Source organism: Protopterus annectens, chromosome 15.part0 (assembly GCF_019279795.1).
Source record: "Protopterus annectens isolate FY-2018-M chromosome 15.part0, PAN1.0, whole genome shotgun sequence".
NCBI lineage: Eukaryota > Metazoa > Chordata > Ceratodontiformes > Protopteridae > Protopterus > Protopterus annectens.
In genome coordinates, this window is record NC_056749.1 from 273,085,200 (window position 1) to 273,099,442 (window position 14,243).

The following is a 14,243-nucleotide window of genomic DNA, read 5'->3' on the forward strand; positions in this document are numbered from 1 at the left end:
GGGGCATTATCTGTGAAGAACAGTCAAAGGCAAGTGGTCAGTTCAAGACTCCAAGTCACATATAAACATCTTGGAGATCAGAGCAGTGCTACTAGTGTTTTAAGCCTTTCAGGATGCTCTGCCTTGTGGGGGATGATTGTGATTCAATCGGACAACATGTTGGTAGTCTGGTACTTCAACAAGCAAGGAGGAACCTGATCATACCCCTTATGTCGAGAGGTGCTAAGAATGCGGTAGTGGTCAATGTTGTCCAATCGCTTTCTGGTAGCAATGCACATTTCCAGAAAGCCCAGCATCCTAGCAGACAGGTTGAACAGGTCTATTATAATACCTCACATGTGGTCTATAAATCAGAAAGTGGAGGAAGACATATTCCGTAAGTTGGGCCAGCCTTGCTCAGACCTATTTGTGTCCCCTCTGAACAACAAATGCAGTAGCTACTTTGCCCTTAACCCCCCTCCCAAGAGTGCAGTCCCTGAACAATTCTCTCACTCATAATTGGCTTCTTGGTGTATTATATGCCTTCACCCCGACCCCATTAATCCCCAAATGTCTTCAGAAAGAGAACATGTTGAAGAGAGAATTAATCCTCGTTGCCCTGTATTGGCCTTGACAGACCTGGTTTCCCCTTTATTTGGCCTCACCTATGGAAGAAGCCATGCATTCTGGATCCACTTCCGGACCTCCTGTCTCATCTGACAGGAATGCCTCATCTGAACATTCACAGTCTCAAGCTAACAGCTTGGTGTTTCCAGTTCCGCTGACAGTCAGACAGCCTATGCTGTCTTCCCCAGTGCGTCATATCCTATCGTCTTCTCATAGGCCATCTATGCATTAAGTTGTATAGCAGTAAATGGAGGAGATGTGTTCATTGGTATCAACAGAATGATGTAGATCCCTTTTCAGCTCCATTTCACGCTATTCTGGAGTTTGTTACAATACTGTTTAATGAGGGAGTAGCTTATTCTGCAAATAAAAGTGCAGCTAGCTACAGTTTCTCACTTTCACATTGGTTGTGATGGTTCCTCCTTGGCATCACATAAGCTATGCAGAGCTTGCTTCAGAGGAACTCTTTTACTCAAGCCCCCTTATAAGGATCCTTCTTCACCTTGGGACTTAAATTTAGTACTACAGAAAATTATACAACCTCCCTTTGAACCAGTGGCTACTTTCAGCTGAAATTTCTCTCTTGGAAAACTGTATTCTTGGTAACCATCACGTCCACAAGGAGATTTTCCGAGATTCTGGCATTGTCATCCCAAATGCCATATTTGATCTTTCACAAAGTCCAGGATTTTATAAGCTGGATATGACCTCTAGATCTGAGAGCCTTCCTTTGGAGCCACTGTATCCTGATGAGGATCACCTGTTAGGATAAGCTTGGTAACTTTTCTCTGATGGTTGGCAAATATAAATCATCTTATCTTTGACAAGAAAGTTATGCATTTACCATAACAGTGGAAATGAATGAGGAGCAAGTTCTTCCTCATTCACCTTCCATTCCCTGCCTCAGGATGGATAAAGTCTGGTTTCTCTTACCTGTGTGGCTGTTTCTGATGTGCTTTAGCGTGCCTAACCAAGATCAAGAGAAGAAGCTTGCATGCAGAGCATTTTGGGTAAAGGGAAGGGGCAAGTAGCCTAAGAAAGTTTTAGATGTAGAGCTGCCAAAGCCTTACTGGACTTAATACTGCTAACTTATGATTGTTATGGTATTTGATTTGAGTTTGTTGCACACTGTGATCAATACTTATAATAATGGCAAATTTTGTGTCTTGCTTTCAGAATTGATCTCACTGCTCCATTAGGCTTAGTTTTTTGTGTTACCCTGTAATGTGACTTGATTTTTGTTCTTATTCAGTGATGGAGAGGAAGCATACTGTTGAAGATAGACAGAAAAGCCTTACTTAAAAAAAAAATTTGTAGCACGTAACTTTAAGATGTATATAGCCAAGTGTGATTTAACAGCAGACGCAGTGGTGCAGCAGTAGTGTTGTTGCCTCACAGCAAGAAGTTCTCCTGTTCGATTCTCGGCTGGAGTGCAGGGAGTGCCTTCTGTGTGGAGTCTGCATGTCCTCCCTGCAGTTGGGTGGGCGTTCGAAAGACATGCGTAAATGGGCGTGCCTTGGTTGAACGTCAAGCTGGCACCTCAGCGTTCATGAAAATCTACTGCCAATCATTAGCAGACCGGAGTTCTGCTGTGTCGACACCTAACCGGGAAAAGCTGAAAGACAAACAACAATAACAGTCTAATGAAGACTTTAGGTCACACACACAGAAAAAAAAACATTCTGAATGATGTAGTTACACTCAGGCTGAGTGAGGCTATGCTTTATGAAATGCTTTATGGAAGATGGTGAGAATGCAGAAAAACAGTGACAAATTTGGGAACTGATTAGACATTTATGTATTTCTCTTGCTTTAGGAAAGGGTGGGTGACCTTAGGGCTACAGCTGGAAACTAGAAGATGAAGATATAAGCATGATTTTAAAACTATAGCTTCATGTTGAGCCCAGGAAAAATAACCCAAATAGGATGTCAGAGTCTATGTATGCAAAGTTCAAAAGTGCCTACAATAGATGGGAGAAGGATTAAAGGCATAGCAAAACAGTAGTATTGGCCTGAGACTAACACTCAGTGGATCACAGTTTTAGTTTTTTATTATTTGTATGAGATCATTTGCTGTAGTATCTACCACATACATAGACAGATTCCTTACATGAAAGAACATGTTGATACGTGAAATAATTAACATCTTCAGATGAAACCAGCTGTTTTTCATTCAGCTGTGCACTGTTGATGTATATTAACATTTTCCATTTACATACATTATACACCACATATCTTTTCTTTATAATTATCAGTCCAATATTACATAAACTCCCCACCCTCCATCCTTCTTCCTCCTCCTTTTATCTCCTGGCGCAACCTTATGGTTGTTGTGGAACATCTGTTCCAGGTTTGAGCCTCAATTCTTCTTCTACTAGTTTTACTTTGGTTTAACCTAGGGTTAGTTCCTACTATAGCTTATAAGGCAGCAGACTTGATCTGAGGTATGGCAGGTTGACTTGGGGTATTATAGGTAAAGGGATGAGCTCGAGAGTAGGATCTGAGAATCTAGTAACCGCATCCAAGTCTGATCCGAGGTTGAATATGATACCCCCAATAGTTGAGGAAGAATGACAATGGACAACACAGATGCATAGTTATGGTGAGTACAAACCTTTAATTTTTCATTTTATCATTCTGTATCTTCTCACCGGTACTGATGTGCAGCTAGTCTTCTTCCACAATGGAACATTTATAAATTGCCAGACCTTTTTCATATATTACACTGTACATCTGTTATTTTAATCCTTTTCTACATCCCTCCAACATTTCAACAGACCATTTGAACCTTTCAAACTGGATCCAGTGCTTATGCAAAGTTCTAAACAAGAAGAAAATAAAATCTGGTCTAGCTGGATCCACCCCACACTTAATGTTGCAACCTAGATGACTGCACTATGAAGAACTGTAAAAATGTGGTAAATCAGCTCTGTTTTGCAGTACATATTTTGGAACTCTGATGTGTCTGTTCAAAGATCTTTAGGACTTAATCAAAAAAATGTTGTTTTTGCAGTACAACTTAGCCTAATTATGCATCATTTTTGTCTACTACTTTGAATAGTTTTATAAACCTTCCGGACGATACTAAGCTGAGATGCAGTTAACACGGCTTGGTCACTTTGTTTCTGTTGGGTGCTAGCACAGGTACACCACTTCATTGGCTGTTATGAAGACCACAGTCCGAAGTTTGTCAGAAAGAAAAGTGAAGTAGTTCTGCTGCTTAGTAAAAGTGCAACAAGATGCGATACTTGTGATATAAGAGGCGGGTGTTGTGTACATTTTTTTAATACCTCAGGGCAGATATTTTACATTGGAATGTTGTACCATATGACATTATGTGGAATTACTAGTGCTCTTCTTTGGCAGTGCACATCCATGTGAAACATTTACACTGAAGTGGTGCATATCATGATACTTGGAGAAGCATAATAAGGAGATGATTAGTGTTGTTTCAAGTGCCATGCTGCGTGACACCTCAGTGTTGACCGTTCATACTGAAATGCTGCACTACACAATATTTAACTTGACCATAAAGGGGAAAGGGAATATAGCTACTCACTGCCACAAAATTGGATTCCTTGGCCAAATTTAGTTGTTACTACCCCTACCAGATGACACAGAATATTCTAATAGATTCAATTCTGCACGTATTGAATGTGTCAGGGTTGATAAACTTGACTCCTCTCTCTCTCTCTCTCTTTTTTTTTTTACCCATGTCTTCTGTGAACAATAGTATTGTATTTTCTTCAACGGTAGGAAACACTTTTTATTTTGTTTTTACTTTAACTGAGTAAGCCCACTGTGGATGCAAGTATTTTTTTTCTTTTCTGTGGTGACCTAGGAGCACTGTCTAAGTGACTTGCTCAGTCACACAGTAGGCAAATGGAGATTGAAGGAGATGCAACCCTGGTCTGCAGAACATAGCTTGTTAACAGCTCATATAGCATTAATCCTCTGTGCTCTCAAACATGTAGCAAACCTTATCAATGAAGCATTTATAACATCATAATTGGATTTTCCATCTTAACCTTATATACCACTTCCACAACTCTGTGTCACCTCTGCCATCTCATTAACACTTCATGCACACATACGTGGAGAAGTACGAAGCAACCTGTGCAGCAAGTACATCACTACTCTGCTGTTACAGAATACCTCATTTCTTCCCAAACTGGTTCCTTTCGAACTTTGCCTAGGTTGTGATATTTAGAACGGAGTGTAACATTAGCATAGCAATGCTGTGGTGATTCACTTTGTTTGATTTGGGTAAGTGTTTGAAGAGGGAGTGTCAGGGAAGATACTTTGGAGCTAGAGTGGGATGATATTGTGCATACTTTGGTGATGTGAAGGAAACAAGTGGCAAATTATTTTTTACGTACACGATAAATCTTGATGGCTTTATTTCATAATTGTGAGTGAAGTACTATAGAGAAGATTTTTGGATATTTGAATAACTTGCTAAAAAATCTATCTAAAGGAACTGCTGGATGTAAGCAGTACAATAGTTTTATTATTCAGGGTATATTTACTGACTTTTAACACCAGGAGATGGTCTTTTTTTAATGTAGTTTTACTTGAGATTTGATGTGATTTAGCACACTAATTCACCTGCATTTTGATATTTGAAAGAGCTTGTGCTTTCTGTACAAGATGAATGTTTGTGTTATGTTTCTTAGCATAATGCAGTCCTTTGTAATTAAAAATAGTCTCACTTTATCTACCCCACCACCACTTTTATTGTCTTTTGGAGACAGGAGGCTATAACCTTGCCAACACAGCTCGCTGCTGGACATACTTGACTGGTGTCATCCTTGGAAAAACTCTCGCCTCTGAGATTCCAGATCACGAGGTAAGTCCACTGATCAAAGTGCTTATTTATCACCCATACCTAGCTGAGTCATTCCTCTTAATCAAATTGATAGAGTAACTGGCCAGCGAAGTTGTGCTGGTAATACTGTGCTAACAATAACACACTGTCTGCTTCACATAGAAAGGGTTTGTTCTGAAAGTCCTCTGAAACAGTGTCCATCATTTCATGAAGGAAGTACTGAAAGCTAATCAGCTCAAAATTCTCAAATAATTAAATGAGAGATGATTTAAAGGCTTTATCTCTAAGCTTATAGAGCTCCTTTCTGACTTTGAATGGCTTTGTTTTTACTTAAAATGTTAAAGATACAGTATTCCCTTTCATTTGTACATACAGACTTTCATAAAGCATGGTCAAAGTTTAGGATTGTTAGGTTTTCAGTGTATGTAGTAGTCTTGAGTTTATTTTCATAAACTGTTAAAATATGGTTTATGCTTACAAAAGTGTGTTAATTCATTAAAAAATTTATATCTGAAAAACTACAGTCTTGCAGTTTCATAGTGAAGGTAATTTAATGCACGGCTTACAATTCTTAGTAAATTGATGCATTACTGTTTGGTGAATGTGTGGAATATGGAACAGTGCTTGCTTCAGCAGCACATATACTAAAAGTGGAACTATACAGAGAGAAGATGGAAGACATGCAGCAGTCTAGCAAGTGGGCACCTGAGCAAGATTAATCTGCTGTGGCAAACTGGTTTGTCAGCTGCAATGAGCAAATGGTGTCAGCTGAAAAGTCCTTTTTCATTTAGCAAAATTATTTGGTCATGCTTATTTTACAAAGGTATGTTTTTCAAATATTGTACCACTAAACAGATTAAAATTATTTAAATGTTTACCAAAGCAGTGTCTGGCAAACACACACACAACTTCCAGTCTCCTGGTGGTGCACTTTTAAGCATTCTTTTTAAGGGAGCTGCCTTTTCTGTCTCCACCACATACAAGTTCAGCAACCACTAAAGTGAGCCCTACAAGAGGCTTTTCAAAGTGATTTTCATGTAGTACACAGTGACTTCAGGCTCTCGTGCATGGTGTGTGTTAATAGAGCTGCAATTTGCCTGTATATGCCATGCATCAGTAAGGTAGGGACTTTGATTAGCAATCTGTGTTGAATGACTTTGGGATGTCTGGTCCCTTGCTTTCACTTAATTTATTTCCTAACCATGTAATATGAATGTGATTTCTGTAGTTTGTGTTCAAGGGAACTTAAAAACCCATCTTGTGAAGGCTTACTTGTAGCTAGGCAGATGTAATTAGGAAAGGGAAATGACCGCTGAATACCAAGTGAGTTGGAGGGTAAGTACTATCCATGTAAGTATAGTGAGATATGATACAGAAGTATTTATGTCCATTCTCAGGCAACTCACTCTATGGGATGTTTCTAATTTCTGCTTTAATAAATACTGTACAAAATAGAATTACATGAAGTTTCCACTTCTGGTCATTGCTTTCCAGTTTCCATGTTCGTGCAGGACTGATGCATGCTTCTTTTCAGGAGTGACTTTTTTACATGTAATTTTTACCACCTCTGGTATCACTGCTAACGATCATCCTTGAGTTCCTAAGACCCTGCTTTTAGAACAGCGTGCATACCATCTACTTACTTCAACTTCACCGCACTTGTTATTGAAGCAGTGCGTAACCATTGCTCTAGAGATCCTATTCACTTACCATTGTGCTGCTCTTAACAGGCTGCTTAGCACACTGAATCTAGTCTGTTATGTACATCATCCTTTGAGGAGGATTCTTGCAGCAATATAACAAATGGTATTTCATTTATCTGAAATTGCAAGCCTGTTTTCCAGCTGTATCCATGACCTTTTTTAAAGCAGTTGCATTGGAGTGGAGGTTTGCTACTTATGCTAATGACTCACACCTGATCACACACGTGTGTGTGTGTGTGTGTGTGTGTGTGTGTGTGTGTGTATATATATATATATATATATATATATATATATATCAATGTGTAGGTTTAGAATTACATTTCCGAAGTGCAGGGTATCGTGTGACACATTGTCATATCACTATTTTCAAAATGGCAGTGAAACTAACCAAAAATTATCGATTTTGAATGATTGAGTGACATGTTTCACTTGATCTTTCCTGATTCGATGTACTGGGAGATTGCGGTTCAGTGGGGAACAGGGAATTTGCCCATTTCCTCACTGCAGTGCGATCTCGGAGTTGGTATACTTATTGTGCAGGGTGTTGGGGGTGCACCCCTCCCCTGCAAAATAGCATTAACGTACCTTTGACTGTAGAGTGTAATGGTACGTTAATTTGCATAGCATAGGTGACTGATGTTACCTCCTGTTGTGTTGAATACATCGAACCACGGTTGTCGATGTATTAATTTTTGCCTTGGTTTACTTTTCGGCATTCCAGATTCAGCATTTTGGGTCAACATTGTAAACGGTCGACCGAAGCGGATTCGGAATGCCAATAGTATGTGTGTGTGTGTGTGTGTGTGTATATATATATATATATATATATATATATATATATATATAGTGAGAGATACACACACACATACACTTTGCTGTTTTTTGCCCCTGCTGCCTGCCATCATTAGTCCTTTCTTGACTAATCAACCCATTTGTTCCATTCTCACTGAGGACAGAAGTCAGTAGAAAAGGGCCATCATTAAAGCAGACATCAGGGATGGTTTGAGAGTTTTTCTTATTATGGTCCTAACTGCTCATGAATGCTCAACTACTGAACAGAAGGGGGTGTGTGCATTGGGATGGCCATGCTGATCATCTTGATCAGTTCTGCAAAGGAAGTTGCCAGCAAACAACCCTACTCCTTCTCTGAAGCGCACAGGAAGTGGCTTTCCCTGATCTTCACCAGAGAAATTTCACTTCCTTGTGTGCATGCACCATGAGTGTCTGCAACTCTTCTCCCCCTGCCAAGGAGAGACAAGAATGCCACATCCTTTCTCCCCTCTCCCTCCTGCAGCATTGGAATCACTAACTGAATCCAGGTTGCCCGAGAAAGCAGTTAGGGAACTATCCTTTGCTCCTTAGAGCCATGCTTCCTGGTGCCATTTTTAGTTTTCTTAATAATAATAATAATAATAATAATAATAATAATAATAATAAAAACTTCATACAGTAACTTATAATCTTTTCCAACAAATGTGAAATATGTAACTGGTAATTTGTTTTACTTGATTTAAAGTGAGCCAGAAGATATTTATCTTAGACATACCTGAAGATGGCTTTTTGTCATCTGTTACCTTGGTTAGGATGTTTGAGTTCAGTTAAAATTTAGCGGCATCCCACTTAATGGTATATTGCAAAAGAGAAAAAAAAAAATGTGCCCCATAGGTGTGGCAGCTAGGCCATCTTGGCAGAATAGCTTACTGCAAAAGTTTGTTATAGAAGTATATGTATATGTACATGGTGAGATTTAAGTCAACTCTTTGGTTGCAGCTTTGTGAGAGCATACTGCTTCAGCATGGCTTCAAACTGGTGTGATGATTATTTAAAATATACTGTGTGGTAAATTTAAATGATATACATTGTCCAGGCTAATTTTTAACCTGCAGTAGCTGTGTCAGACAGGTCATTATATTTGTTCTGGCTTTGTTGCTACCACACATGAGTGGGCAAAAGTCTGTGCTTAAGCAAAATACATTTGCTTCAGTTAATTCAGACAGACAGTACACCATTGGGGTCCAGATACTTAACAAAAGTACTTTAAGTAGGCATTCCCCTGTAATATACATTGTAAGAAGTAGTTTTCTATTGTCATATATAGCAGCGATCATTGATGCCAGGTGCAACATATAAGAGCAAGGCTAAGTATATTAGCCCTAGTGTTATCTATGGTAAAATAGATAACTGATGTTATTCCTTGGGTAACCAGCAGCAGTGGCACAGAAATGCAGCAAATAAATGAGGATATAAGTGAATAATTGCTGATTTTGGTGTTAAATCATGTTACATTAAGCTATTTTAGCTTTTTTTCATCTGCTTTATGTTGAAATGGTTATTGTTCAAGCAATGTATGTTTCTATTTCCAAGTCTGCGTTCTCAGAACATCATGCTTCCTGTCGCTCATTTTAAGCCTGTTTGCTGGAAATGTAGACCATCTCGGTGAAAACATCTCTGTTGATGACACTTCCGTAGTTTCGGTCTTTTCCATGCCTTTTCATTGCCTCATTTTCCCAGTTATTTTTCTAAGTGGCAGGGTCTTGTTTGGGTGAGGATTTTAATAACCTGTTTTGTTTCCCCTCTTCATTCGCACCATTGTGTACTGAAACCTTGTAATCTGCAACTGTTGCTGCTGCTGCCTATGTGCAGACATTTGTGGTTTCCTTTAACCTTGCAGTAGCCTCTTGGCAGAGGGTCATTCCTGTGTTTATTTTCCTTTTACAAGGCAAAAACCATGAGTCATTCTGAAGTTTCCCAGGTTTGATAATGAATGTTTTCATAGTGCAAAAATAGAAGAATCAAGGTAACAAAAAGGGCAGAAAGTTAAATGATGCTGACCCTTAAAGTCCACTAGATGCTAGTGGGTGGGATAACAGATACTTTGCTGTATGAAGTAGTATAGCTGAGTGTTTATACATAGGTGATGATTGTGGAAACTTGTCTGGTAACATTTTATTTTTATTCAGGTTTAGACAACATTTTTTGCATTAGTGTAGCAAATACTGCTTTTGAAAGGCGGCAGTGAGTCACATCACTTATAAGCCAGTTTGATTAATATTAAGCTGTTGTACTGTGAAGATATTCTGACAGAATAAAAAGACAACTTGGTCACAGAGAGAAATACCAATTATAGGTGATCTTGCTTTATCACTTTGCTTAAATTTGGCAGATGGTTTCTCCAACATTTACTAGAAGCCACAGCTTAAGATACTTCCTCCATTTGTACATCAAACTAGTGACAGTTGACTTGTCAAACTACCTTTCTTATCTTATGTTACTATTTTACACTGTGTTTTAAAAGGAGAAGCTCCAGCTAGAAATTAAAAAAAAAAAAAAAAAGTTTCCATCATACTTGGATCTTATGTGCAGTAGTCATGCCTTAGCATCGTTCTTAGACTGGTGTTTCATAATTTGATCAGATGTTGACTTTTTTGTCTGATTCAACACATGGGTTGTCAGATCTATCCGGATCCAGCAGTGGCGCCTTACACCCAAGCTTTGGCTCCGAGAACTGTAACTCCTGTCCTACCCACAATTCCCCCTCTTCTAACTGAATTACCTCACATCTCATTTGACTGTTGACCATACCAGTGGTATGGACCTAGAGCTCCATCATTTTTCATAAGTGAAAACATTTTTCCTCCCTTTTGAGAATTTTGATACTAATTATTAGGTTAGACTAGTGTTAGGTTTTTAGTAGTTGTTAAGGACAGTTTAGTGTGATTTTCAGATTTTTCCACTGTGTGTGTCTTCTTAAACTTAGTGTTAGAATAGTTAGTTGCATATAGATAACTCACAGTTCAAATTTATATACACCTTTATTGTTTCGTATACTAATGTCAATAAGTTTTAAGAAGTGTTCCTCTTGTGGGCATAAAATATTCCCTCAAGACCCACACTGACAATTTGCCTACTGTTTGGAGCCTTCCCACTTGCAGGATTCGTACGTAATTTATGCTACATATGGCACCACAGCCCTCCAAGGGAGAAGAGAAAAACTGATCTTAAAAGCCTTATTCCCCTGCAGACAGGGTCAAAAATGTCTGCAGACCCAAAGGCAACCACCTCTTCCCCTTCTGCCGAGAAAAAAAAAAAAAGGACCAGGAAAAGGAAAGATCAAAGGAAAAAGAAAAAAAGGATAGAGGCAAGGCAAGAGAAAAATCTAAAGAAAAGAGACCAGAGGATCACTTGGATAAATCTAAAAAAAAGTTCTGCTGACACCACAGCTGCTGCACTAAAGGTTTTGAGACAGATTCTACTCTTCCTAGGATTCAGACTCTCTCCTCAAGACTTCTTTTTTACCGGTGCCCATCAGCCCCATGCTTCACTCACCAATATTGCAAAAATTACCTTCAAGACCTGCTTTGCTAGCCTCATCCTCAAAATCTGGTCAATTTACTAGGAGCCTCACTGAGTTAGATGTCAGCCGAATGATGAGGAAGTTTCAGCTAGGAGTCCTCCCGGCTCTGTCCCCAAGAAAAGGACAGGGATTGGCCCCTTCCACCCTGACTGCTCAGCTTCCTACTCCATCTCCCCTGTATGTCGAATCCAACCTTCCTATGTACCAACTTCGGAGTCAATAGCCTTGGGGACTTCATTTGACATCTTCCCTCATTTACTCAACACTGATGCACTCAGGTTAAGTGTAGTCCTGAAGCCAGTGTCTGTGTCAGAGCTCTGATGGTGGAGTTGATACCATGGTTTTCAAAGCCATCCCTATAGCTTGGGGCTTCGACATTGGACAGCTTGGTTCTGAGGTTCTTCTGTGAGTTGGAATTAGAAGGCTACCATTTCTGCTAATTTAGGTGGCTCTTCTTTACTTCCATTGGCTGAGTTGGCTTTTTGAGGCTGTAGAGACGGCCTTGGCTGGACCAAAGATTACCGGTACATGCTTAAAGTTCGGATCCATCCATACTCGCTCTGAAGACAGATCCTACTTCCTGTCATTTTGGTAGTTAGTCACTTTCTCTTCGTGCACTGAACTGCATGCCTCACCCGACACATTTCCAGAGTGATTTGATTAAGTAACACTCAAATTCCCTGGTGGATAATTAAACGTCAGGTATTCAAAAAATTGTGGATACCCATTTGTCTACATTAAAGTCATTATCGAATGTTGCAACGAGGCTGTCTAATGCAGCAGATGATGTATCCTGAGCTTCTGGTGCAGGTATTACTGTGCGAAGTCATGCCTGGATGTAACTCTGTGGTTTTCCAGAAAGCTTTAAGACATCCTTCATAAATGCCTCCTACAATGCTACAATGGTTGCACTTTATTTGGACCAGAAGTCAAGAATATGCTTATCAATTGGCAAAACCAAGGTTTCTATGGGCTATTCACTGAGAAACCATATCAGCGTCCCTAAACACTTGCCAGACTGCTGTACTCCGGAGGCTGTCGGGGGAACACTCTTCCTTTACACCTGCTAGCTTGGCAAAATATAACTTTCAATTCTTGGATGCTAAGGATAATTACCAGAGGTTATGCAATACCCTTTTTAGTAACCCCAAAGACAAACCCAGAGATTCCCAGTACTCCACCCAATCAGTTCCACAACAACAGAAGTTTTCAAAGTTGCGAAACAAAAGACTCCAGCTGATTTTCCAAGACCAACTAGGATCTATAGTCTATTCAAGGTTCTTTTTAGTACCAGAAAAAACAGGGGACCCAAGACCAATTTCGGATGTCAGCAATCTGAATCAGTTTATAAAACAGACAAAATTCTCGATTGTCACAGTACAGTCCATTCTACCTCTGCTGAGGAAGGACTATTGGATGTGCTCAATCAATCTCCAGGATGCCTACTATCATATCAAGATTTAGCAGCAATCCAGGAAATTCCTCTGTTTCCAGCTAGGAGCCAGTCATGATCAGTTTAGAGCACTGCCTTTTGGTCTCATCACAGCCCTCACCAAGATAATAGAAGCCATAACGGCCTACCTTAGGCTACAAGGGATCCAAGTATTCTTATATCCAGATGATTGGCTTTTAACTGCTACCTCCAGGGATCTACTACTATCACATCAGTCATTCCTATTACAACTAACAATGCTTTTTAGCATTTCTGAAAATGCCAACAAGAGCAAGCTACGTTGTACTCGAGCCATAGAATTCATAGGTTGCCACATAAACACTGTACATTAGACAGCAAAACTTCCCTTAGCACAAGTCAAATCAGTCATATCTGGATCTTTCCAGGTGGTAAATCATACCAGACTTACGAGGTTCAAATGGTATTGTTCCTGCTAGGTGTAATGGCTTTTTCTATAGTGATGATTCCTTTAGCCAGATATCACATGAGAGTTCTACAGTGTACACTAGCTTTACATTGGTCAGAAAAACTTCATACCCTTCACTACAGAGTATAGCTCAAGCAGGTATGCAGAGACCACATTCTATAGTGAATTTCATTTGATTCACTAACTCAGGGCATACTCTTCCATCCTCCAATACCCAGAGCCACAGTGACCACAGACGCCTCCCTTCTCGGGTGGGCATCTCAAAGGGAGGACAGTCCAAGGGACATGGATGGTGATAGAGGCCAAGCTTTACATCAGTGTCTTGGAGTTGAGAACGTTTCTCCTTATGTTGCAGGCATTTTAAGATGATCTATCCAGGGATTTGATTGCTGTACACTCGGACAATATGTCAGTGGTTTAAGACATCCACAAGCAAGGTGGAACCCGGTTGTAGCACCTCTGCCGAGAAGCCATGAGAATTTGACAATGGGTGATGTCTTCGAATTGCTTTCTAGTTTTAATGCAAATACTTGAGATGTCCAACATACTAGCAGACAAACTGAACAGAACTATACTATTGCTTCACCAGTGGCCTGTCAACAGAACAGTGGCAATGGAGATTTTCAGCTGCTTGGGCCAAACTTGCTGCACCTTTTTGCTTTGTACCTAAACAACAAATCCAGAAGTTACTTTGCCATCATCCCTTCACAGGGACAGTCACCAAGAGATGCTCTAGTCCATCCTTGGCCACCAGGTCTCCTTTATGTCTTTCCACCTATTTTTGTTATCACCAGGTTCATTCAGAAAGCTATGAAATACAGGACCAGGTTAATCCTCATGGCTCCCATCTAGGCTCAGCAGGTATGGTTCCC

The 14,243-nt window shown here is 39.8% G+C and overlaps 1 protein-coding gene across 1 annotated transcript in view; it reads left to right on the forward strand.

Annotated features, from left to right (window-relative positions):
• The window catches only part of HDAC8 (histone deacetylase 8), a gene marked incomplete in the record, with an annotated part of 1,681,410 nt that overhangs the window by 1,308,238 nt on the left and 358,929 nt on the right, over positions 1–14,243 (forward strand). Inside the window, 1 exon segment of the mRNA XM_044057032.1 lies at positions 5,361–5,455. Coding sequence (XP_043912967.1) covers positions 5,361–5,455 — 95 coding nt within the window.